Source organism: Myxine glutinosa, chromosome 9 (genome assembly GCF_964187855.1).
Source record: "Myxine glutinosa chromosome 9, kmMyxGlut1.1, whole genome shotgun sequence".
Classification (NCBI taxonomy): Eukaryota; Metazoa; Chordata; class Myxini; order Myxiniformes; family Myxinidae; genus Myxine; species Myxine glutinosa.
The window spans coordinates 133,315,401-133,342,676 of record NC_136269.1 but is presented as its reverse complement, the minus strand read 5'-3'; the positions used below and the strand labels follow the sequence as shown (position 1 = coordinate 133,342,676).

Genomic DNA, 27,276 nt, shown 5'->3' with positions numbered 1-27,276 from the left:
CAATATTGATAGATAAAGGTGATATAATATAACAAATATCATGAAACATTTACATTTTGTCGTCCATTGTATAATTTAAATAAACAAAAATGCAAATTTCGCAAGTGGAAAAAGTAAGTACACCCTTATATTTATCACTACTTCAAATACCTAAAATTAGAATCAGGTGCACCAGCTCAGGTGCAAATGATTAGAACATCGTTAGAGAGGATCTTGGAGGAACCTGTCTTATTTAAACCTCAGACATTTAGTTTGGTTTGCTCTTTGTTGTTGAAGTGTGCGACGTCATCATGCCTAGATCAAAAGAGCTCTCTGAGGCCTTCAGAAAGAAGGTTTTAGATGCCTCCGAGTCTGGGAAGTGATTTAAAAAGACCGCCAAACAATTTGAAATCAATCATTTGACTGTCCGGAAGATCATCTACAAGTGGAGAAGATTCCAAACAACTGCCAACTTGTTCAGGCCAGGCCGCCCCAGCAAGTTCACCCCGAGAGCAGACCGCAAGATGCTGAAAGAAGTCTCTAAGAACCCCAGAATGTCATCACGGGACCTACAGGTAGCTCTTGCCACTGTTGATGTCAAAGTGCACGAGTCTACCATTAGAAAGAGGCTGCACAAATTTGGTCTACATGGGAGGTGTGCTCGGAGGAAACCTTTGCTGTCCAGAAAGAACATCAGGGCAAGACTAAAGTTTGCCAATGAACACCTAGGCAAAGACCAGCACTTCTGGAACAATGTGCTCCGGACAGATGAGTCAAAGGTAGAGCTATTTGGCCACAGTACCAGAAGACATGTTTGGCGAAAACCAAAGACAGCATTTGACCACAAGAACCTGACACCAACTGTAAAGCATGGTGGTGGAAATATTATGGTTTGGGGCAGCTTTGCTGCATCAGGGCCTGGGCAGCTCACCATCATAGAATCCACTATGAATTCTTCATTGTACCAGAGGGTGCTTGACGATAATGTGAGGCCGTCTGTCGGAAAGTTGAAGCTCAACCGAAGGTGGACCTTGCAATGACCCTAAACATACTAGTAAATCCACCAAGGAATGGCTGAAAAGAAAGAAATGGAGGGTTCTGGAATGGCCAAGTCAAAGCCTGGATCTAAATCCCATCGAGATGTTGTGGGGGGATTTGAAACGAGCTGTGCATGCAAGAAACCCCTCAAACATCGCACAGCTGAAAGAATTCTGCACGGAGGAGTAGGCAAAAATTTCTGCCAGTCGATGTCAGAGACTGGTAGACAATTATAAGAAATGCCTACTTGAGGTTGTTTCTGCCAAAGGGGGGCAATACCACCTATCAAGGCTTGCCTTCCTGCTCTCTCTCCACTTATCATTACAACGATAAACTCCTCCCTGTCTACTGGCATCGTCCCACCATCTCTCAAAATCGCTGCTGTCACCCCCATTCTGAAAAAACCTGGACTCAACCCTGACACCCCAAATAACTTCAGATCCATCTCCAACCTACCCTTCTGTCAAAAGTTTTGGAACACGCTGTAGCCACTCAACTCAAACATCACCTCTCTGCCAAGAACCTGTATGGAACATTCCAATCCGGATTCCGCCTCAACCACAGTACGGAAACTGCACTCCTCAAAATCACCAACGACATTCTCCTCTCCTCCGATGCCGGTAACCTCAACATTCTCATCCTTCTCGACCTCAGCGCCGCCTTTGACACCATCAATCACATCATCCTCCTTACCCGACTTGAAACCACCTTTAACATCACTGGCACTGCCCTTTCTTGGATCAAATCATACCTCTCCGACAGGCACCAGTTCATCTCCATCAATAACTGCAAATCCCCCACCGCTCCCTTCCCCCAAGGTGTCCCCCAAGGTTCAGTTCTCGGTCCCCTCCTCTTCATCCTGTACCTGTTCCCCCTTGGTCACTTAATCCATCGTCATGGTCTCCAATTCCACTGCTTTGCCGATGACATCCAGCTTTTCATTTCCGCCAAGTCAATTTCCACCATCACCCACTCTATCCTGACAAACTGCATCACTGAAATAAAAACCTGGCTGCAAATCAACTTCCTCAAACTAAACTGTGATAAATCCGAAATAATCATTATTGATTCACCCACAATTCATCCACCCACAACTTCATCCTCAACATCAACGGTATCCCAGTATCCACCTCCCCTCACATCCGGAATCTTGGCATCATCTTTGACCAAACCCTCTCCTTCGACAAACACACTAAACAGATCACCAAGACAGCCTTCTTTCATCTGAAAAACATCACCCGTCTCCGTCCATCCCTCTCCTCCACAGCTGCAGAAACCCTCATCCACGCCTTCATCACTTCCCGTCTGGACTACTGCAACAGCCTCCTCTATGGTACACCCTCAAATATCATCAATAAACTTCAATACATTCAGAACTCTGCTGCCCGTCTACTCACCCACTCTCGGGCCCGGGACCACATCACCCCCGTCCTTCACAAGCTCCACTGGCTCCCCATCTCCCAGAGAATCCAGTACAAAATCCTCCTCCTGACCTACAAAGCCCTCCATAACCTGGTCCCATCCTACCTGACTGACCTCCTCCCCAGACACACTCCCACCCGCACCCTCCGCTCTGCTGCTGCCAACCTCCTGTCCCCCCCCCCATCCGGACCAAACTCAGATCCTGGGGGGACAGGGCCTTCTCCATCACTGCTCCCACACTCTGGAACTCACTACCTCAAACCTTTAGAGACTCCTCCTCACTCACCGCATTCAAATCATCACTCAAGACCCACCTGTTCAACACCGCATTCAACCCCTGACCGTCTCTTCTCCTTCTCCTTCCTTTCTGTTTGGTTATTTAATTATGTATTTTTGTCTTTGGAATTCTTACTGGTTGGTAGGTGATCAAATACTTATTTCATGCAATAAAATGCAAATTAATTACTTAAAAATCATACAATGTGATTTTCAGGATTTTTGTTTTAGATTCCGTCTTCCACAGTTGAAGTGTACCTATGATAAAAATTACAGACCTTGACGTGCTTTGTAAGTGGGAAAACCTGCAAAATCGGCAGTGTATCAAATACTTGTTCTCCCCACTGTATATATATATATATATAAAGGAGGAGTGTGTGTGTGTGTGTGTGTGTGTGTGTGTGTGTGTGTGTGTGTGTGTGTGTGTGTGTGTGTGTGTGTGTGTGTGTGTGTGTATGTGTGTGTGTGTGTGTGTGTGTGTGTGTGTGTGTGTGTGTGTATATGTGTGTCTGTCTGGATGTCCGCTTATAACTCAAGAACTACATATCGGAGAAAAGTTTTAGACACATATTCGGAATCAGCATAAAATCCTGGTGGTTTTAGGCTACGTTTTATTTTAATATCAATGGTTTAAAAAAACCGCGCCAGCTGCAATTCCATGGTGTAGTTTGTGGCGGCGCTAGACGTTCGGGGTGTATTGCAATGGTTTGTCGGGTTTGGCTGTGGGTCCAGAATAGCTCCCATTTCCTTATGTTCTGCCACTTTTATTTTGATTCTTCTGTTACAACGCCTTCCTTATCTACCTTATTTCCCCCCGACGAGGCCTCTACATAATTTAATGCGCCAGAATTTCATGCATTTCGTGCATTTTGAGTGAAAGAAGTGAGGCGAAGTTGTAGGAGGAAGAAGAGGCGCGGTCACTGTGGAGGCCTCGATCGTGAGTGGAAATGGCGGGAATTGCGTTTGTATCGCAAAGTAAAGGATCTGCATTCATTTCTGAACTTGCATTGGTGGATTGTTATACATCTCTATTATTTTTCATTAAAAAAACTTTATGTTGAATTTGAAGGCTCCAAGCACGGACTATATATATATATACCCCTCATTGAGGTAAAAATAAAAGTAAAAAGCCTGCTATCGCTTGCCAAGCTAGCCGTTCCCCCCTCCCCCTCCCCCCTCCCCTCCCCCCTCTCCTCCCCTCCCCCCTCCCTCCTCTCCCTCCTCTCCCTCCCCCTCCCTCCCTCCCCCTCCCCCTCCCCTCCCCCCTCCCCTCCCCCCTCACCTCCCCCTCCCCCTTCACTCCCCCTCCCCTCCCCCCTCCTCCCCCCTCTCCTCTCCTCCTCTTCTCCCCTCTCCTCCTCCCCCTCCCTCCTCTTCTCCCCTCCCCCCCTCTTCTCCCCTCCCCCCCTCTTCTCTCCTCCCCCCCTCTTCTCTCCTCCCCACCCTCTCCTCGCCTCCCCCCCCGTTCCCCTCCCCTCCCCTTCCTCCTCCCCTCCCTTCCCCCGCCTGGCAATGCCGGGTACTTCCCATGGCCAGCTGTACGTGGGCTGCTCGAGGGTTGGAAAACCAAGCAATCTTTATGTCTTGGCACCAAGTAAGGAAACCAGAAATGTTGTATACCAAGAGGTTTTGAGAAATTGAAAATTGACAAAACGTCATGTAGGAAATGTACTGTGATATTGCTCTAAAATATACATGTTCTTTTCATCATATATTTGTATTATTCTTATTCAACCCGGGCGAAGCCGGGTACCTCAGCTAGTATATATATATATATCCTTGCATTTCAAAAAGTATTTGCGTGGCACTGGAATGATATCGGTGATGTAATTTGGCATTGTGGGTGGCTCGCATCCTGCAGAGGTCATTTTCAGCTGAAGGAAGTCATTTCTGATTTCCTTGTAAACTAAACTCTATGCAAGATGGCTGTGATTATCATAAGGGTTCAAAAATAATTCTTGCTTCTTCTGCAGTACCTTCTTCTTCAGAAGATTGTCATGGGGACCACAAGGCTAACCCCCGCTCTGGCAGGGAAAATGGCCTTTAAATGCCTGTTGTGTTGTTTGTTGTGTCTACAGTACCCAATGGGGTAATCTGCAAATTATGACCAATGTGGGCAAAAGAGTATCATTTCAGAAAGCTATGAGTCTGATGGAAGAGTGGAGGGAGGTTTTTTGTGAGGATTTCTGGGAGATGAGGAAAAGCAAAATGAGTGGAAGCAACGGGTGAAAGTTTCGTTTGTGTGTAAAGGTAACGGAGGCCATAATTACCTCCACCACCGAAGGTGGACAGAGGTTGTGTTCTTCACTACTCGTATTGTATTGTACTGTACTGGCCTGTATTTGTTTGTCTGTGAGCAGGATATCGAAAAAGTTATGGATGGATTCGGTTGAAACTTGGTGGACAAGTCGGGTGTTTGACAAGGACGAATTGATTGGATTTTAAAGAAGATCTGGATACAACAACAACAACAACATGCATTTTAAGGCCATTTTCCCTGCAAGAGCGGGGTTAGCCTTGCGGTCCCCATGACAATCTTCTCCATTTTACCCAATTTTCTGCATCTCTCCTTGTTAACCCCCTTGCCCGCATTTCTTCTTCCACCACCTTTAGCCAAGTCTTTCTCGGTCTTCCCCGTCCTCTACTTCCTTCTACATTCATTTCCATCACTTTTCTCAACCAGTCACGTTCATCCTTCCTCAACACATGACCAAACCATCTCAACCTGTTCCTCTTCACAGCATCCATCACAGGCTCTATTAAGAGACCGCAAGTCTCTCTGATACGAGGATTTATTAAGTGATTCTTCACCATTGAGAAAGGGGGTAAAAAAACGATATATCGCACGATATTTTAAAAAGATATGAACTGATTCGGGTGAAACTTTATGGATGAATTCGGGATGTGACGAGAACAAGCAGATTAAATTTTTGTTCAGGTCCGGATCCAGACAGTGGGATATAACAGGTAAACTGTTCAGTCTGGCGGAGGTGTACGTGCTCGACTGAGTGCCGTTCTAGTTTGGGTGCTCGCGTAATAAATTTACGGCGGATGATCTAGATATGTAATGTCAGCATAAACGAAACAGAATTATGACGACTGTCTCTCGTCCGAATTCCTCTATTTTGAGCAAATTGCGCAATTGCTGTACTTTATACATGAGTAAATTGGTCTTCTTGCACAACCGGTCTACTTGCATATAACAATGTCAGTGCAAACGGAGCAAGTTGTTTTGCTACCTGTCTCAAACTCCCAATTACCCTGTTTCATATCTCCATCTTTCATCCACCTGTATGTCATTAATTACCTGTTAGTTTGAAATTTGTCGGGACTGAGGATTGCATTCCTTCACAGCTCAGTTATTCTCTCCAGCGTTTCACACAGCATATGCCTGGCACAGGAAGTCTGGAACGACCTCTGTGATGTTAACTTCTGACCGTTTATGGTATGCTGCAGCTCGGTATTAAAACTGTGGTATCCTTTGAGTTAAATTGGCTGACTGCTTTGTTGTTGTTCAAAGTTCATTCAGTCTGAAATGATACACCTTGGTGAAGATGCTGCCAAAGGTGAAATTCCTGCAGGTAGAACCCACTTTCACATTCTCTTTAATCTCATTCCCCCCTCCAGGTCTTCAAGACGGCTGTTCACCACCATCTCAGATCATCCCCAATTCAAACCCATTGTCTCATCTGCACCAGTTAGCACTCCACAAGCCAAACTCTTTCCAAGTTTCCATTTTTTCCCTCTTGAGAGTTTCCTTCTGTATCCATCTTGTCCACCCCATGTGTCTTCCCGTACCCCTCATTCTTCCCCACATCCTTTATTTATCCAAGCCTTCCATCCCTGCTGTTGGTGTATTTCCCCCTTCTTTCTATACTGTTCCTTTTGTTCTGTTACTTCCTGATCCGTTATATGTCATATCTCTTCCACAATCCTCGACTTTGCATTCCAAATGTAATATTTAATCAAATAATTACCGAGGTGAAGATTCTTAACTAGGCTAGATGGTGTAATGGTTAGAGCGTCCGCTCAGAGTCTGGGAGGTTGGCGGTTCGAACCCTGGCCGAGTGGTACAAAACACTTGTGTGGTACGTGCGTGCTGGTATAGACATCTATACATTTACCACCACCCTCATTTAGTATTTCACTTCACTCGTGACAACAATGGTACGTGCATGCTGCTTCCTTTCTTGACTTTCAGCATTTAGAAAGGATAGACGACAGACAAACAACCATAGCTTGGCAACAGTAGTGCAGGCTTGATGGGCCTAATGGGCTCCTCTTGCATTGAAGTTCAAGGAAAGGGAACTCGTGTTTACTTCTGCCACTGAAGGTGGATGGAGGTTATGTTTTCACCTGTCTTTTTGTCTTTTCGGCTGTTTGTCAGTCGGTGAGCAGGATATGTCAAAGTTATGGACGGATGAAACTTGGTGGACAGGTTGGCTGTGTGACGAGCACAAATTGATTAGATTTTGGTAAAGATCCGGATCTGGGTACGAGAGCTTTTCAATTTTTAAACTGATTTTTCACTATTGAGAGATCGGCCCATAAATGATACATAGAACGATATTTCAAAAAGTTGTGGAAGAATTATGACAACTTGGTGGATGAGCTGAGTAGGTGAGAAGAACAAGCCAATTCGATTTTGGTTCAGGTCCTGATCCAGATCCGGCCTATCAGTGCGATGCAAAATGTAAACTGTTCAACTTGGCGGAGGTATGAGCTTTACCGAATGACGTCCAGTTTTGTTTAGTTATAGTTTGAGGACTTAGTGCACTGCTAAAAACCTCACTTCATCCAACTTTCATTTCCCTGGACAATCAATTGTCGTGACAAGCTGTTTAAACAAATACATGGAGAAATGAACACACACTTTCCATTTTAACTAATGCCACGCACTCCCCTCCTCCACCATACATCACCACCCTCCTCTTTCACCTTCTACTCTCCTCCATGTCCCCACCTTATGCCCTCATCCTTTGAGCAAAACCTTCTTCAGTGCCATATTAGGATTAGCATTATCAGAGCAGAGGAGAGTGAGCACGACGACAGAGTCGAACTGACCTGGTTTTCAGGCAAGCTTAAATGTGTGTAAAAGGGTGGCATTCTGGAACATGTGTTGCAACACTTTTTCCATTCGCGAGTAAAGATGGCAAGGAAAAGTCTTCCACCATCTTCTTTAAGCCATCTCGTACTGAACTGTTTCATTTTGAACTGTTTCCTTCACTCGTTTCAAATTAATATCTCAAACACTTTTGAAGTAAATCATAAAACATACTAAAACATATAAAAGACTTTAAAAATGGTACGTGCTACTTCCCTTCTTTGACGTTCCGCATTTATAAAGAATAGAGCACGGACAAACAGCCAAAGGTTGGCAATCTCCACGCAGGCTTTGATAGGCCTATTGGCCTCCTCCTGCATCGAGTTCCTTGTAAGGGAACTCATTATTTATTTTTATCATTCTTGGCATGACCTTACCTCTACAGCTTCAAGGATACATCCACCCCCAAAAAGAAACAACTTGGTTTATTATTTTTACTCCTCGTAACAGCCTAACCTTACAGGCCCTCCAGTGAAGGCATCCGTACATTTGCCTGTTTGCGGAGATTATAAGATAGACCAGAAGGACCGGCTTTGCCTTTGTTTGGGATTAGCTTTCACATCCACGACACCATCACATTCACTATTTCCTTATCCAAGAAAAGTTTTTCCACTAATTTGCAAGTTTTCATCTTTCTAACGATCATTTAATATATATATATATATATATATATTTTTTTTTTTCATCCCAAATGGAGGCTCTTCGTTACTCTGCATGGCTTTCCATGGCATTAGCTTAGGTTGTTAGTCTTGACTTTAACCAAGCCCTGTTTCCTGGTGATAAGAAGATACCACAGGCCTGTGGTTACAAGCATGGCAGTCACGTGTCTGGTATCCCATTGTTCATTTGATCTTGGGTGGTATTATACTGGCAGCAATGTTAATGTATCGGCTTTAATAAATGACGTTCGACATCCAAACGGAACAAAGGTGATTTTGAGAGAGGTACGGCCTTGCGCTATTTTTCCCTGCTCACAGCTACTATGTTGGGTAAGAGTTCTCGAACAAAATTGTACCCAGTCGTTTCCATTCTTTGAACACCAAAATGGTTCTAGGCAGAGATTTGATGTTAATTGACAAAAATTGTCTGTTGCATGAATGATTCTCAGGTAAGGAGCCTTTATGATATTAAATATTTGTGTTGCTTCTGAAGTTTGTACCTCTTGCTTGCAAATTCGAGCCGTGTTTGATCTGCACATGCCACGCAACCGTCAAAAGGTTTTTAGAACTATAAATTATCTCCTGATCCGTTATATTTGTTCTCATTATAATCTCATTATCTCAGAATCTCATTATATTTGTACTGCTGTTGTTGTTCGTTGTTGTTTGCACTGGCTGTTTATGAAACTAGCAAGTTTCCTGTGCCCGCACTGGATTCTAAACGGGATAGGGATGGAGGCGGAAAAAATGCAAATGGCATCATCGAGCCGGCAATCTGTGAGCAACAATTCGCATTTATTGCTGCATCTGATGCAATTTAAATGCTCTAATGGTGGCATGGTGCTCCTTTTGAAACTTTGTTAGATTATATGTAACTTTTTCATGCCAAGGGTCCATAATAAAAAAAATTATATTGTGGCAGCGCCAATGACCAATTGCATATTAATAGGCTGATGAGCAAGTCTCTCTTTTGTGATTGACCCACGCAGGGGTTCTTAACTTTTTTCCCTGTCAAGACCCCCCAACGGATTGCCCACGATGTCCCCTTGCCCCCTTCGCCAGACTGTTGACTGACCAAGGCGCACCGAAGGTGTGCATAGCTAGGGGTGCCTGGGGACATGTCCCCCTAGAATTTTTTTGGATTTCTAGTTGCTCTGTGGTGCATTCTGAGGGGTGTTTTTACTTTAATTGCCTATTTTTTTGGATGGAAATTGGTACCCAGAAAATGGGCCAAGTTCGGGGATCCGCGCCTGATTACCAGTCCCATTAGGTTCCAGTGTGACTTCAAAATATCTCAATAGCTTAGTTTTACATATGGATAATTAGGAACAGAACAGGAAAGAAAATCATGAGGATTTAATCCCTATTTATTTATTTCCTTGTTAACAAAGAAACAAAACAAACTAAACTAAAACATGCAAGTTTTATGCAAGCTGTTTTATTAATCCAGTGAGACTGTTGCTGCTGTTTTCGTGCAATCAGAAAATGGAATCAGGGCATAGTTCGTGACAACGCCACTCGCATATCATCGGACACATCAAGTCGATTTCTCCACTTTGATTTCAGGTTCAATAATGCAGAGAAACCTGTTTCACAGAGATACGTAGTTGTGAAGGGAACCAACACATTCATTGCCCTCTTCGCCAAGCTAGGGTAAGCTGCTATCTGCTCACACCAAAACTGCTTAAAATCCAGCCCAGCCTTTCCCAGCTTTATATATTTATTATATATTTAAAGTTGATATTTCATTGAATTTATTACACTTTATTATTGTCCCCCGTCGCTCAGCGGAGCGAAAGGGGGACTATGGCTTTCCCCTCCGTCCGTGTGTCCGTCCGTCCGTCCGTGTGTGCGTGCGGGCATGCATGTGTGCGTGCGTGCGGGCGGGCGTGCGTGCGTGCGTAAGCGAAGGACCGCATTCGAATTTAGTGTGTGGGTGCAACCCACGTCAAAATCCAAGATGGCCGCCGCCATGTATGTCTGATGCCATGTATGTCTGAACCTTGTAACCTGCATATCTTGAAAAATAAGCGAAGTACCAACTTCTAATCTGGTGTGTGGGTGTATCTAGGCATAAGGAAGAACGCTATTGAAAATTGGGTCGCCACGTCAAAATCCAAGATGGCCGCCGCCATGTATGTATGAACCTTGTGAGATGAATATCTTGAAAAATAAGCGAAGTACCAACTTCTAATTTGGCGTGTGGGTGTATCTCGGCATAAGGACGAACGCTATTGAAAATTGGGTCGCCACGTCAAAATCCAAGATGGCCGCCACCATATATATGTCTGAAACTTGAGCGAAATATCTCGAAAAATAAGCGAAGTACCAACGTCTAATCTGGTGTGTGGGTGTATCTAGGCACAAGGAAGAACGCTGTTTAAAATCGGGTCGCCACGTCAAAAGCCAAGATGGCCGCCGCCATGTATGTCTGAAACTTGAGATGAATATCTTGAAAATTAAGCGAAGTACCAACTTCTAATTTGGCGTGTGGGTGTATCTCGGCATAAGGACGAACGCGATTGAAAATTGGGTCGCCACGTCAAAATCCAAGATGGCCGCCACCATATATATGTCTGAAACTTGTGAGCGAAATATCTCGAAAAATAAGCGAAGTACCAACTTCTAATCTGGTGTGTGGGTGTATCTAGGCACAAGGAAGAACGCTTTTTAAAATTGGGTCGCCACGTCAAAATCCAAGATGGCCGCCGCCATGTATATGTCTGATGCCATGTATGTCTGAACCTTGTAACCTGCATATCTTGAAAAATAAGCGAAGTACCAACTTATAATCTGGTGTGTGGGTGTATCTAGGCATAAGGAAGAACGCTATTGAAAATTGGGTCGCCACGTCAAAATCCAAGATGGCCACCGCCATGTATGTCTGAACCTTGTGAGATGAATATCTTGAAAAATAAGCGAAGTACCAACTTCTAATCTAGTGTGTGGATGTATCTAGGCATAAGGAAGAACGTTATTGAAAATTGGGTCGCCATGTCAAAATCCAAGATGGCCGCCGCCATGTATGTCCGAACCTTGTGAGATGAATATCTTGACAAATAAGCGAAGTACCAACTTCTAATTTGGTGTGTGGGTGTATCTCGCCATAAGGAAGAACGCTATTGAAAATTTGGTTGCCACGTCAAAATTCAAGATGGCCGCCACCATATATATGTCTGAACCTTGTGAGCGAAATATGTCGAAAAATAAGCGAAGTACCAACTTCTAATCTGGTGTGTGGGTGTATCTAGGCACACGGAAGAGCGCTGTTTAAAATTGGGTCGCCACGTCAAAATCCAAGATGGCCGCCGCCATGTATGTCTGAATCTTGTGAGAAGAATATCTTGAAAGATAAGCGAAGTACCAACTTCTAATTTGGTGTGTGGGTGTATCTCGGCATAAGGAAGACCGCTATTGTAAAGTGGGTCGCCACGTCAAAATCCAGGACGGCCGCCACCATATATATGTCTGAACCTTGTGAGCGAAATATCTTGAAAAATAAGTGAAGTACCTTCTGGTGTGTGGGTGCATCTAGGCATAAGGAAGAACGCTATTGAAAATTGGGTCGCCACGTCAAAATCCAAGATGGCCGCCTCCATGTTTGTCTGACCCTTGTGAGCGAAATATCATAGCATGTTTTCTGCGTGTTCCACTTTGTCAACTCACATCACTTCCCCGACGGGGGACCTAGGTGTAACGCTTGTTATAATTTATTACGAGTCCCATACCCCCAGAGTTTGGTCCCCATACCCCCAAGGGATATGGATACCCCAGGTTAAGAACCCCAGGACCCACGGAATGATGACTGTGATGGTGCATCGCTCTGTCGATCAACAGAATTTCCCTGGGGAAAACGTTTTAATGCATTTTTGTACGTGATCACTAACTTGATTGTCTACGTGCAATATAACAGTGGCACAGTGTTAATAATTGCTGGGACAAAGACTGAAACTCTGATGCAATGATGTTTTACCAGGTTTGTGGAATGGTGGAGCTTGTACAGTCGTGGCCAAAAATATTGGCACCTTTGCACTTTTTTCAAATAACTCACAATTTTCTCTAAAAATAAGTTGAAATTGACAAAAGTATTTGGTCTCCACAATTCTTTATTTCACTGTTAATATTACAGAACCTTTGTTTTTGATTCAGAACTTAATATATCCTTTTAAATCAGAAAATAAAAAGAAATGTCATTGACAAAATTATTGACACCCGAGACGGAATATTTGGTAGCATGGCCTTTGGACAAAATAACTGCAGTCAAGCGCTCCCTACAGCCATGAATGAGCTTCCTCCACCTCTCCACTGGCAGTTTGGCCTACTCTTCTTGTGCAAACTGCTCCGTGTCTCCCAGATTTGAAGGGTGCCTTCTCCCAACTGCTGTTTTCAGATCTCCCCACAGGTGTTCAATGGGATTTAGATCTGGACTCATTGTTGGCCACTTCAGAACAGTCCAGCATTTTGTCTTGAACCATTCCTGGGTGCTTTTTGAAGTGTGTTTGGGGTCATTGTCCTGCTGCAAAGACCCATGACCTTTGATGGAGACCCAGCTTTCTGACACTGGGTTGAACATTGCGCTCCAAAATGCCTTGGTAATCTCCTGATTTAATGATGCCATACACACATTCAAGGCCCCAGTGCCAGAGGCAGCACAGCAACTCCAAAACATCACTGAAGCTCCTCCATATTTGACTGTGGGGAAGGTGTTCTTTTCTTTGAAGGCTTCATTTTGTTTTCTGTAAACATAGAGATGATGTGCTTTCCCAAAAAGCTCTAATTTGTTCTCATCTGCCCACAGGACATTCTCCCAGAAGGGTTTTGGCTTGTTTTGGCAAACTCCAGTTGGGCTTTCTTGTCTCTCTCTCAGCAGTGGGGTTATCCTGGGTTTCCAATCATAGAACCCCCTTTCATTGAGTTGGTGATGGATGGTGCGACTTGAAACTGTCACATCTTGTGTCTGAAGGTCAGCTTGAATCTGTTTGGCAGTTGATCGAGGTGCTTTCTCCACCATTCGAGCAATCCTTCGCTGCAATCTTCGATCAAGTTTTCACTTGCAGCCACTTCCATGGAGGTTGGCTACAGTTCCATGGGCCTTAAACTTCCTGATAACATTGCGTACAGTAGACACAGGAACATCAAGGTCTCTGGAGATGAACCTGTAGCCTTGAGATTGTCCATGCTTGGCTACAATCTTGTGTCTGACCTCCTCAGACAATTCTCTGGTTTTCTTTCTTTTCTCCACGCTAATTGTGGTACACACAGTAACACAAAACAGCAGAATGACTCCTTTTCTCTATTCAAACTGGTTGAATGAGTGATTTTTATATTGCAGGCACCTGCAACTCACTGCAGGTGAGTTCAATTCCAATGTGAAGGAGAATCACCTGCTTCAAATCTAATTATTTCTAACAACTTTTACAAGATGCCAATAATATTGTCCGGGCCATTTTAGGATTTCTGTGTGGAATAAGCTAAGATTTAGTATTTTATTCAGCTTTTTTTGTTTTGTTCCACTGCAAACCAAATAAATACATGTGTGGATACCAAAAGATTTTTTAATTTCAACAATTTTCTGGAAGAAATGGTGCATTATTTGAAAAAAGTGCAAGGGTGACAATATTTTTGGCCGCAACTGTACATGACAGACATGATGACATACATATATAACATGCTTGTTATACTGTGACTTGAAAAAGTATTCATCCTTACCCAATAATGCCACATTTGGATTAATTACAGATTATGTCAAAACAATCTTTCAAAATGAACTTTTTATTTATAACTGAGAGATAAAATTCAACTCTGTTATCATTGGAGGTTTCCATGTGAGGAATACCTGCAAAAAACATGTACAAATGAAAATTAACTGGTTGTAAAGGTATTCAGCCCCTTCGGTCAGTATTTGGTAGAAGCACCTTTTGCAGCAATGACTGCGATGGGTCTTTTTGGGTAGGTATCTACCAGCCACTCAAGAACATTGCTTTTCTTCTTGTTCAGCCTCTCTTGTGTGGCTTTAGCTTTATGCTTCAGATCATTGTCCTGCTGAAATGTGAATCACCTATCCAGTGTCAGATTAATGGCCGACTCGAGCAGGTTTTCATCAAGGATTCTCCTGTACTTTGCACTGTATATCGTCCCTTCTATCCCGACAAGCTTTGCCAGTCCCTGCTGATGAAAAGCAGCCCCATGACTTGATGATGCCACCGCTATGCTTGCCAGTAGGGATGGTGTTGCCTGTGTAATGTTCAGTATTAGGCTTGCACCAGACATAACACTGACGTTGCATCAAAAAGTGCGATTTCTGTCTCGTCTGACCACAAAACGTTGCTCCACATGCTGCAGTCTCATCAAGATGCTTTTTCATAAAGTCCACCCAATCTTTTAGCTGTTCCCTGTTCATTAATGGCATCTTTCTTGCCACCTGTCCATGGAGGCTAGCTTTGTGAAGGGAATGGGATATTGTTGATTGATAAATACTGACCTCCATCTTGGACATAGAGCCTTGAAGATCTTTCAAAGTCATTGTTGGATTTACTGTGATATCCTGAACCAGTTTCCTATTTGCTCAGCTGCTGAGTTTGGATGGTGACCTGATCTGTTTAGACTCTAGATCTGATCTCTTAGATCTGATCTGGTCTCTTAGAGTCTGGATGGTATGATCCATCTTCCACTTCTTAATGATGGATTTCACCATACTCAAAAAGATGAGCGATTTTGAAATCTTCTTATAACCCTAATACTTCCGCTTCCGGTCCCTTGAGCGAGGAAGCTTACTTCGATCTCTCCACGGCATCAAAGTTTAAGTATTTTCCCATTTGTGTCCTTGTCAAATTTTTACTGGTTATTTTATTGTGTATGTGTTATTGTGTGTTTCCAGTTAGTTTTGTAATTATTGCAAACTTATGTGTAATTAGTCGTTTTTTGTTTGCACATTGTGTGCGGCCTGGTCTCTCAAGGCTCCTTCCCCCCGTCGGTATTTTTAGAATATAAGTTCTTTCCTTTGCTGTATTTGCAGATTTCTTTGATTTTCTTTTCTCCCCCTACCTCCCACGAACATCTTACCCTTTGTCTCGTGTTTTAAATCCCCCCCCCCCCCCCAAAAAAACTTTATTCTTTTATTCTCTCCTCACGGAGACATGCTTGTTCTCTCGCCCCCTTGTCTCGCCTTGTGCCCCGTCCCCTTTATCTCCTTTTTCTTCCACCTCTCCAACCTTTCCAACTCTAGTTTCCTCCATACTCATTCAACCCTTTCTCCTTCTTTCTCAAATCCACGTCCTCACTTCAGGGACTTTTCCCAGATTGTTTTTCATGGTTTTGTTTAAATATTATTTAAATATGTTTAAACTTTCCCCTGCAATGTTTTATTCAGTGGTATATTACAACACGCTGTTTTTCTTCCTATTTAAAAGGCTTTTTTCAATTTCCTCTTCAATTCATTCCACTTCAAAAAAATATTCAATCTCTTACAGTCCTTCCTTTCTACATTCTCTAAACTCACCTTCATTCCACCCGTCCTCTATCGTTTTCAAACGGATTTCTGACTTGAAAATCACAATAAACCCAGTTTGTAATAAATGTTCGTTTTTCATTAATCATCCACTTTCTAAACTCCCTCCTCACACCTCCCCTCCTAAACTCCCCCCTCACTCCTCCCTTTAAATTTGCCCCCCTCACCCCTCCCCTCTTAAACTCCTCTCCTGTCCCTCCCCCCCTAAACTCCCCCCTCGCCCCTCCCCTCCAAATCTCCCCCCTCGCCCCTCCCCTCCAAATCTCCCCCCTTGCCCCTCCCCTTAAAATCTCCCCCCTCACCCCTCCCCTTCAATTCTCCCCCCTCATCCCTCCCCTTCAAAACTCCCCCACCCCTCCCCTTCATAACTCACCCCCTCACCCCTCCCTTTCAATTCACCCCCCTCACCCCTCCCTTTCAATTCTCCTCCCTCACCCCTCTCCTCCTAAACTCCCCCCTTGCCCCTCCCCTGCTAAACTCCCTCACCCCAAGTCTGACTTGAAAGCATCATGAAATAAGCTCAGGTGGTATCAAAATGTGAAAACTTTTGAGTGAGGTGAATACTTTTGCAAGCCACCGTATGTAGAACCTATGTAGAACAAGGACATCGGGAGACATTGCTGTACAGTATTTTAAAATGAATTACAATTATTTTCCTTACTAGACAATGGACGAAGCAGTGTCATAAAGGCTGTTTGAATCTGGGATCCCAACATCATGTGCTATGTACTCAGGTTGGACCACCAAACAAGCCAACACCAAGAATGGTCCGTGCTGGGTCATGTGACTCGCTATACCCGAGAGTTGTATTTTCCACAAAATTTTAGTATTTCAAGCCATTTATTGAGTGTGTGATGACAAAGTCTGGCTCAGACGAGCTTCATTGTGGAATGCCATGGCCTGCTTGTAGCTACATCTTAAATGCATGCGATTGTTATCTTTGGAGACATTTGAAGAATTGAGTCTTCACACAAAGGTACCAAACTCTCATTGAGCCAAGGGATAATGTTGTGTGTGGGATTGTACAATTCGTTCGGTGAGGACTTTTGTTGCAGGGAAGTGTATATTTTCAACAAGTGTGTCATCGTTTTCTGGGCCTCCCTGTACACATCCTATGATGGTGAAAGTGAATTGTCTCTACAATCAGGTTGAATGTGACCAACTCAGATCCTGAAGGACACCAAATATTAATATCTAATTTGTGATGGGGTATAGAGTGTTCTGGATTGGCCGGATGACCTAGAGGTACGCCACTCTCCCCAGAGCCGTCTAACCTGGGTTTGAATCTCGACCCAGCTATACACTCTCGCAGCCAGGGCGAGCCCTCAATGTGTACACCGTCTCTCAAATGTATGTTAAATTGGGCGTTCTGCCTGCTAGCATTCGTTGGTGGATGTTAAAGATCCTACGGTGTCCTTCACGAAGAGTAGGCGAGCTATCACTGACACCATGAACAAATTTCAAATTCCTGCCCTGACTGGCTGCTGGGAAGGCAATGGCATACCAGCGAGCATAATGCATACAGTCAAGAAACTGCTTTGGTGACACCAACACTTTGTAAAGAGTACGGTTTATCTCTCATCATAGAGTGCGTTCCACATCAGTAGGTAGGCTCATGTGGAGAGGAACTGTGGCAGTCGAATTGCATCGCTTCACAATGCGAGTAGGCCAGAGGATCCAAGTGTGACTTCACAAGAGGGATACGAACCCAGGAACCCAGTTCAGTATTCCCATCCAAGCACATAGCTTGGAAGGGAACACCAAGGAGGCCAAACGTATTTGTGTTTGTATCTATTTTTATTTAATCTAAAGCTCATGGAGGAGCTCAGGACAAAGGAGATGCTGGTAGACCTCGGTCAATGTAATTTACATGAATTACAAGGACATTGGTAGATAATGGACGAACACCTATGGGATTTGAACCTGTGTTCATTGTATTCTGAGCCAGAGGTTCAGATGGGAACACTAACAGGGCAAATCAAAATTGGTGTCGATATCCTCGTTTGTACCGGGGATGGTCCAACACACCATTTGGTGCATTTTATCTTTTTTTTTTTCACCAGTAACTGTTGGGGATTGCTGTATAAATTTTGTTTGTGATAAAAGATTCTGTTAAATGAATGGTACTCGTTTTTTGAAAGATTATATGCTGCTTCTTCTCCTTTCGTATGTATCACTTGGCTGCTGGTAGCATCATTTGCAGAGGGTGCAGCTGTTCCGCTGAAATGAGTATGTTGCACTATTGTCGTGGTTGCATGGCCTGTGCACTGTAACAGTGTGATCATGAATGGTATTGTAGTAGCAGCTCTGATTCGGTGCAGGTGTCCATGGGTTAATCCTATGCAATGAGTTCCCCATGGTGTTGGAATGATCATCGCATACCAGCACCGTCGCTGAATTGTAGAATACAGTTAATTGTACCACTTATCACATTATCTGAAGTGATGAAAACACAGCTAGAAATAGCGGCCTTCTACCTTGTCTTCTCTCTCTCTCTCTCTCTCTGTCTCTGTCTCTGTCTCTGTCTCTGTCGCTGTCTCTGTCTCTGTCTCTCTCTGTCTCTCTCTCTCTGTCTCTCTCTCTCTGTCTCTCTCTCTGTCTCTCTCTCTCTGTCTCTGTCTCTGTCTCTGTCTCTCTCTCTCTCTCTCTCTCTGTCTCTCTGTCTCTGTCTCTGTCTCTCTCTCTGTCTCTCTCTCTCTCTGTCTCTCTGTCTCTCTCTCTCTCTGTCTGTCTCTGTCTCTGTCTCTGTCTCTGTCTCTCTCTCTCTCTCTCTCTGTCTCTGTCTCTCTCTCTCTCTGTCTCTCTCTCTCTCTCTCTCTCTCTCTCTCTGTCTCTGTCTCTGTCTCTGTCTCTGTCTCTGTCTCTGTCTCTGTCTCTGTCTCTCTCTCTGTCTCTCTCTCTCTGTCTCTCTGTCTCTCTCTCTCTCTCTCTCTCTCTCTCTCTCTCTCTCTCTCTCTCTCTCTCTCCTCTGTCTCTGTCTCTGTCTCTCTCGCTATCTCTCGCTCTCTCTCTCTCTGATGTACCATATTCTTCACAGAGTGCCTGTGCCACCGAGTCTGCTTCCTGAGAAAGGGTTATGCTTGGTGATTTGTTATTGTCTTTCCAGCAGCAGTTAGGCCAGGAATTTGTAATTTGTTCAGGGTGCTGAAGATATCAGGCCTACTCTTTGCGAAGGACATTGCGGGGTCTTTAACGTCCACCAACTAATGTCGACAGATGGGTTTAATGTCCATCAGAAGTCGACACACATTGATGAGTCATGACAGGTTGCAGTTGGTCCTGGATTCGAACCCAGGCAAGAGAGCTTGGAGGAGAGTGTGCGTACCTCTAGGCCATCCTACTAGTGCCCCAACCCCACCCACACACACACAGGCCGATCTTAAATTAGTCTTTCTGCTTATTGCAGCACAGTTGGGTGTCCTATGGCTTTGCAATTATTGAACTGTACAGAAGAGTGGAAAATCTGAAGATGCCATGTTCAATAAAATAAGAGTTCCCTTAAAATGAACTTCATCGCAGGAGGAGTTCATTAGGCTTATTAGGCCTGTGCAATGGTTGCCAACTTATGGTTGTTTGTACGTGCTCTATCCTTTCTGAATGCCTTCCGTCAAGCAAGGAAGCAGCACGTACCTTTTTAAAAGTCTGGTATGACTCAGCCGGGGTTCAAACCACCGACCTCCCCGACCCAGAGCGTGTGCTCGAACCGTTACTCCATCAAATCTGCTCTAACTGTATGAATGTTATCTTTATTTTTCTCCTTCCCCACTCTCCTTGGAGGGAAATCGTACTTTGAAACACGTGTTTTTGTTTTGCACGCACCCACTGCTCTTTGAGTCGCTCAACTTAATGCGGAGAAATTGTCATATCGGAGCATTGTTGATCAAATGTATTATCTATCTATAATTCCAGTAATCTCTGTCTCCAGTAATCTCTGTCTGTCTGTCTGTACGTCTGTACGTTTGTCTGTGACCGCTGTTTCTCGACAACCACGGGTCCGATATACTTTTAACTTGCCAGGTATATTGCTGGGGACCCGAGGATGTGCCTTTTCAAGGTTTCATATTAATCGGACAATTACTTACCGAGCTATGTCCAAAAAACGATTCAACCAATCAGAGAGCAGCGAACGATCGCGTGTGCCGAACGTGGCGGACACACTCTGCCTCGGATGGCACATTTGAGAGCGTATTCATTTATTTCACGTTTGCAAACTATGTTGGCGTTAAACTATGTTTTAATAAAGTTTTAAAACTAATAAAAACGAATTTGCGATTCATTCGCTTTCCTGCGCGTTTGTGCACGCGATGGCGATTGCTTTACCAAACTCCGGAAGCCGTTCGCTTTGGACCAAACCATTGCATGTAAATAGAGGGGGGGGGGGTTCTGTGGTCGTTGCGAATGGACCAAACCATTCATGTAAATAGAGGGGGGGGATTGTCACTGTACTCGCAAGCCGTTCGCCGTTCGCTTTGGCGTTGCGAATGAACCAAACCATTTCATGTAAATAGAGGGGGGGGGATATAATTTTAGATAGATATATAGTACGGGCATATATATAGTACGGGCATGCCCTAGTCTATGTAACTTGTGCTGAGTTAAGTTTCTTTTTCAATTTGAGATCCAGCTTTTGCTGAGCTGTGTGCTTTTATATGGAATTTGGAGCAAATACAAAGTTTAATTCCTTAAACGATGTGTTTTGATGTCCATTACAGTTGAATTAATGTTTCAGTAAAATGTTTCACACTTCCATCCATTTGTCAAATAATTATTTCATGTTCACTTGCTTTACCATTGGGTTTTTGTGTTACTATACTGCTGATGGATTTGTATGCATACCTAATATTTATTTTTCTTTTTTTATACAGGAAGGTTGAAGAACTTGCAAATGATTTGCACGAAAGGAAGTTTCCAACTTCGTTGAGAGATCGCCCCCTGTTTCGTTGACTTGCGAGCTTGGTCCTCGCTTGAGCTGCCATGTGAAAATGTGAGGCCCTTGCGGAATAGAGGAGGTGTGGAGGTTGCTGTGACACTGTGATGCTTCAGCAAAAAATTGTATTCAAACTGTTGTCCGTAAAAGTGGAAATTTTGCAGAGAGCTCCTAGTTCAGTGGCTTTTTTTGAACTACGGAGTGCTAAATGAGTCGTGGCACTCAAGTTAAGGTGCACAAATGTCATGGCTGGTGTTAAACCTGTTGGAATGGGGGAGAAGGTTGGGCCAGAGCATAGGCCAATAGCAGGGTCGAGCAGAAATGGCAGAACCGCTGGGCGATTGGATGAGCACAATCAACGTCATGTGCGGCTGCAGAATGGTGGTGTGGCAGGCAATGCTAAAGCAGAGGGCTCAGCACACCTGAATGGAGCACCGGCTGTTCCACGGATGGGCGTTCGGGCCCGTGTGTCCGAGTGGCCACCCAAGAAAGAATCCTGTGAGGAAGGAGTATGGTCAGGCCGGGATGGGGCAAAGCCTCATGACGGTATGGTATTGGTCAGCCATGCTTTTCAACCTGTTGCCTCTTCAGTAGAAGCTCGAGGTGTGGCAAGGATGCAGGAGAAAGAGGATATTTCGATGCAGAAACCAGCTCGTCGACAACGTAGTAACAGCGATGCTATGCTGCCTGACTCTGAAGTGGCAGCCTTGGTAGCCACAGCTGCTGGCAGTGGCCCAACAAACTTGCACCGTGAGTACGGTAGCACCAGCTCTATTGACAAACAGGGCATCATCGGTGGAGATGGCTTTGGAGCCCTGCTTCATAGCTGCAGTGGTCATGATGAGCAGGATGGAGACTCTCCAGTAGTCTCGAATGTAACAGCCAGGGTTGACTGGCCTTTGTTCACGACTGAAATGGACAAGGGTCCTGTGCCATCAGTGAAAGAACATGAGAAATTGCTCAAGCGCCGGTCTCGTTCTGACACAGGCGATAACTCCATTTTTCGCAAGCTTCGAAGTAAGATGGACAGTGATACGGCATCTGAGAAGTCGGATGTAGAGGATGGTAGGGCAGATGAAGCACGTTGGATATGCCAGAAATGTTTTGCCCACTACGATGTACAGAGCATCCTATTTGACTTGCGACGTGTTGCTAGCAGTCGGCACCAGCTTGGCAAGAGGGTCAACACGACGACCGGTGCCTCTGCAGCGTCACAAGCCCCTCGCTCTTCATCTTCACCTTCGGGGAGCATAGAAGATCTTAATGGGCGTGATTTTCCCGAGATGGACTCGGGAGACGGCAAAAGCAACGATTTGTTGCTGGCTTGCCCATACTTCCGTAATGAAATTGGCGGGGAGGGTGAACGACATATCGGGTTGACAAAGAACTGCACAACAGGGGTTTTGGCAGGTGGAATGGCTGGGGGCTCTGTGCCTGAGACACCATCCTCAGAGTGGTCCTTGAGCTCGCATTGCACAAATGCGGGTGTCTCGGTGCTCGAGGTACCCCGAGAGAGCCAGACTCTGCACTGTGAGAAGGTGAAGCGCTACATCATTGAACACATAGATCTTGGGGCCTACTACTACCACAAGTTCTTCCATGGCAAAGGTTGGTTTGTTATCTTGCTGTTAAACCTTTTCTTTGATCGAGAGCTTAATTTATTTATTTATTTTCCTGCTTTTCATCAGATGCATTTCTGTCTAAAAAATAATTCACTTTTGGCATTCATGTTCACCTTCAATATGTTTTTCTTTAATTTATCTTCTCTGATAGCTTGGTGTGCAAGGGCACTTTTGCAGTGAATCGTCATGTGACTTGTGTGTACGTTGTGTATTGTGGTTGTAATGGATTATGCACAGTTGGTAGCAGAAGAAGAAAGGAAAGCAGAAAAGGAAATCACTCAATTTTTTCCACACTTTGAGAAAGTGGCTCGACAGTTAAACTGGCCGGAGGAGGCCTGGACCATACTAGTGCAAAGTGTGCTGGTGGGTAAAGCTCAAGAGATTTATTCGGCGCTACCAATGGACCAATGTGCAGATTATGAGGTATTGAAGAAGCACATCCTCAAAGCCTATGAGTTAGTTCCTGAAGCTTACCGGCAAAAATTCAGGAATGCCAGGAAGAGGGAGAGTGAGACCCATGTGGAGTTTGCCAGAGTGAAAGAAAACATGTATGATCGGTGGTGTGAGTCGAAAGGAGTCGGAACGACTTCGAAGCATTGCGTGACCTGATGCTGGTGGAGGAATTTCAACAGTGTGTCCACGAGGACATCAAAGTGTACCTGCAGGAAAAGAAAGTACCAAAGTTGTGGGACGCAGCCACCATGGCAGATGATTATGCCTTAACACACCGGATAGGGGTCCACACACCTAGCTCCTCGCCTAGACTTCAGCAGGGGAGTTATGGAACACCCGGTGCGGAGAACGACAATACATGGCGGCGGCCTCGAGAGGATTATGGGGACAACGCGGATACCCCAACTGTTCGAAATCAGAGGGCTACGGGCCCAAGACAAACTTATTTCCCGGGGGGCCCGAGGCAGACCATGAGTTTTTCCTCCGGGCCTACTTGCGCCTTTTGCAAAAAACCTGGACACTTGATGTCCAGTTGTTACCTCATGAAAAGGGACAACCCAGAGCGGAGTCCGACTATTACAACTCCGAATGCGATGGCTAGCGTAAGAAATCGCCCACAGAAGAGCTACCAACCATTTATTTATGAGGGGTTTGTCTCACTCGAGGGAGACTTGACTAACCCAAGACCTGTTAGGGTATTGAGGTACACAGGAGCCCATCAATCCTTAATGCTTGAAGGCATTTTGCCATTGTCAAAGAGTACCGCAACTGGTGATAGTGTTCGGTTACAAGGGATCGGTGGCTGTGTTAGTGCCCCACTTCATGTCATCCATTTGGAATCCGATTTGGTGTCAGGACCGGTCACTGTCGGTTTACAAGCCACGCTTCCTGTAGAGGGAGTATCTGTGATTATCGGGAATGATTTGGCCGGGGGGCAAATTTATGGTAACCCGAGGGTGGGTAAAGAGCCCCGCAGGGGAAATAACACCACCCTAGCTCGGGATGGCGACAAAAGTTCCAAGTTATTTGTAGGGGGACTGAACTTCAACACAGAGGAAGAAGTTCTGACCTCTGTCTTCAACAGATATGGGCCGCTGGTGGAAGTGCGGGTGGTAAAAGACAGGGAAACGCAACGGTCAAGAGGGTTCGGCTTTGTCACGTTTGCAAGCACAAGAGACGCCAGGGAGGCAGAGAAGAATTGGAATGGTAAGGATTTGGAGGGTCGGACCATAACAGTAGGGAAGGCATTTCGTAGGCGTCGAGAGGTCTACAGAAGAGGACCACTTGGCGGTAGTTTTGGTGTTGGCAGCAGCCGATATTACTATGGAGGCTCCCAGAGTTACGGCATCTCCCGAAAGAATGATTGGCAGAGGACTGGCCGAGAAGGAGACCGCCAGTCTGGTGACTACTGGGACAAGGGGTCCCACCGTAACTGTTCGGAGTCTGGAGAAGTTTAAGCACTCTATATATGGCGGAGCCGCCGAGCCTGGGCTCCTACACGGGCTCACCGTGAACGACACGTTCTTAAATGGCGTCCCGGTAGGGAACGTTCCTACACGGACTAACCGTGAACTCCACGTTCTTAAAGGCGTCCATGTAATGAACTTTCCTCCCCGGACTAACCGTGAACCCCACATTCCTTAAGGCGTCCATGTAGTGAGTACTCAGCTGGGCCTCCATCCAAGAGCAACTAGAAGTTGTTGACGCTTTGTCCAGAGTGAATTAATCTGGGGGTTGTTGTGAAATATTGTTGCTTTATTTTTAAGTGATAATTGTGCCCGGGGGGAACTGAGGATTTGGGGGTGTGAGTTATCGGGTTTGTTTATCAAAGTTTGCCGGCAAAGAAAGTTTTCGCTGGGTTCAAACTTTCTTTCTTGAAGGGGGGAGTGTTACGGATTTATGTGAATTTATGTGAATTACTATTCAGGTCATTGCTTATTAATGTTTATTCTATTGAAGGTTGTTGTGGTTAAATGGTTAGAGGCGCTCTGGATAACAGGAGACCGGAAACGGGATGGTGAACCGGAAGAAAAGAAGAATACAAGGTCCGGGAGAAGCGGCCATCTTCTTCCTCGCCCAGCTCCGATGGGAGCGGTGTCGATATTGAGCAGCGTGGGGAACGCTGCGTTTGAAAGCCTGTCTGGCGAGAGGAGTTACCTGCGCGGGGTAATTACCGGTTACGCGTCAAGTTGCCGTGGGTTCATGCACGGAACCAAGCGTCCGGCACAGTACGCCTCAACGTCTACAAGGACGCGTACGGGTCGCACCTTGGGCCTCGCGCGCTTTGCGAGTCCGCTTTGCTTGGCCCGCTTTGCTTTGCAAGGAGGTGTGCGCAGCAGCAGCTGTTCCCGGTACGCGACATGCACGTTTGGAGCACGTCAGCCAGGGGTTCGTTCAACCGGCCGTGTGTGGAGAAGTCGACCTTCACCTTGGTCGGGAGGGGCCCAGAGACATTGTGAGGGACAGTGGCCATTGAGGGGTCGTGAGTGGGGAAAGGGGGGAAATATATGAGATGGCCATCTGAGTAATATTGTTGATTGATTGTTGAGTGTGGTTGATTGATTGGGAATATATTATCCATTAATCCGGATCCTTGGTGTGGGGGGTTTCTTATTGACTTGAATTGTTGTGTCTTTCATATTGATTGTGTTACGAAAGCGTATAAATCCTATATCTTTCTGGCGGGGTCCCTCCCACGGTCCGGGGGTCACCAAGACCAGGTAGTTACCGGGAGGACCACGTAACAGAATTGGGGGCTCGTGTTACATGGTCCTCCCGGTAACTACCTGGTCTTGGTGACCCCCGGACCGTGGGAGGGACCCCGCCAGAAAGATATAGGATTTATACGCTTTCGTAACGCAATCAATATGAAAGACACAACAATTCAAGTCAATAAGAAACCCCCCACACGAAGGATCCGGATTAATGGATAATATATTCCCAATCAATCAACCACACTCAACGATCAATCAACAATATTACTCAGATGGCCATCTCATATATTTCCCCCCTTTCCCCACTCACGAATCCTCAATGGCCACTGTCCCTCACAATGTCTCTGGGCCCCTCCCGACCAAGGTGAAGGTCGACTTCTCCGCACACGGGCGGTTGAACGAACCCCTGGCTGACGTGCTCCAAACGTGCACGTCGCGTACCGGGAACAGCTGCTGCCGCGCACACCTCCTTGCAAAGCAAAGCGGGCCAAGCAAAGCGGGCTCGCAAAGCGCGCGAGGCCCAAGGTGCGACCCGTACGCGTCCTTGTAGACGTTGAGGCTAACTGTGCCGGACGCTTGGTTCCGTGCATGAACCCACGGCAACTTGTCGCGTAACCGGTAATTACCCCGCGCAGGTAACTCGTCTCGCCAGACGGGCTTTCAAACGCAGCGTTCCCCACGCTGCTCAATATCGACACCGCTCCCGTCGGAGCTGGGCGAGGAAGAAGATGGCCGCTTCTCCCGGACCTTGTCCTCTTCTTTACTTCCGGTTCACCATCCCGTTTCCGGTCTCCTGTTATCCAGAGCGCCTCTAACCATTTAACCACAACAACCTTTAATAGAATAAACATTAATAAGCAATGACCTGAATAGTAATTCACATAAATTCACATAAATCCGTAACACCTACTACTACCACAAGTTCTTCCATGGCAAAGGTTGGTTTGTTATCTTGCCGTTAAACCTTTTCTTTGATCGAGAGCTTCATTTATTTATTTATTTGCCTGCTTTTCATCAGATGCATTTGTCTAAAAAATAATTCACTTTTGGCATTCATGTTCACCTTCAATATGTTTTTCTTTAATTTAGCTTCTCTAATAGCTTGGTGTGCAAGGGCACTCTTGCAGTGAATCGTCATGTGACTTGTGTGTACGTTGTGTATTGTGGTTGTAATGGATTATGCACAGTTGTTGTCACTATGGCTTTCGGCCTTAGATAGATATTTTTTTTAATAGTCACTGCCCTCGATTTATCAAGTCGAATGTGCCCGGTCCCGTTGGATCTCGGAAACGAGGCAAAGTCAAATGCAGTTGGTACTTGGATGGGTCGCTCTTGTAAATCATGGATGTCACACTTGTGGACCGAAAGCCAGCAGGATAGTTTATTTGATAACGTCCTTGACTCTGATCTATCTGGTCCTGGATTTGTTCTGCCGTGGAGTTCAATCCAACTGAAAACTGCTGTCATCATGATCGTGGAGCTTTCTCTCCTTCAGTATGAAATAAAGCCTTTACTTTGCTTCTGTGCGGTACCAGGGTGACAGTTTATAGCTGGGTCGAGATTCAAACCCAAGTG

General features: G+C 45.3%; 1 protein-coding gene across 4 annotated transcripts in view; it reads left to right on the top strand.

The window, feature by feature from the left end:
* The window catches only part of LOC137434896 (signal-induced proliferation-associated 1-like protein 2), a 454,554-nt gene that overhangs the window by 202,315 nt on the left and 224,963 nt on the right, over positions 1-27,276 (top strand). For 3 of the 4 annotated variants that reach the window (XM_078784965.1, XM_078784963.1, XM_078784966.1), the window contains one exon: positions 20,851-22,520. In XM_078784965.1, coding sequence (XP_078641091.1) covers positions 21,158-22,520 — 1,363 coding nt within the window. In that variant the 5' untranslated portion in view covers positions 20,851-21,157. Of the gene's footprint in view, positions 1-8,667; positions 8,809-20,850; positions 22,521-27,276 lie in introns of those variants that run through there. The other variant, XM_078784964.1, reaches the window with a different exon arrangement.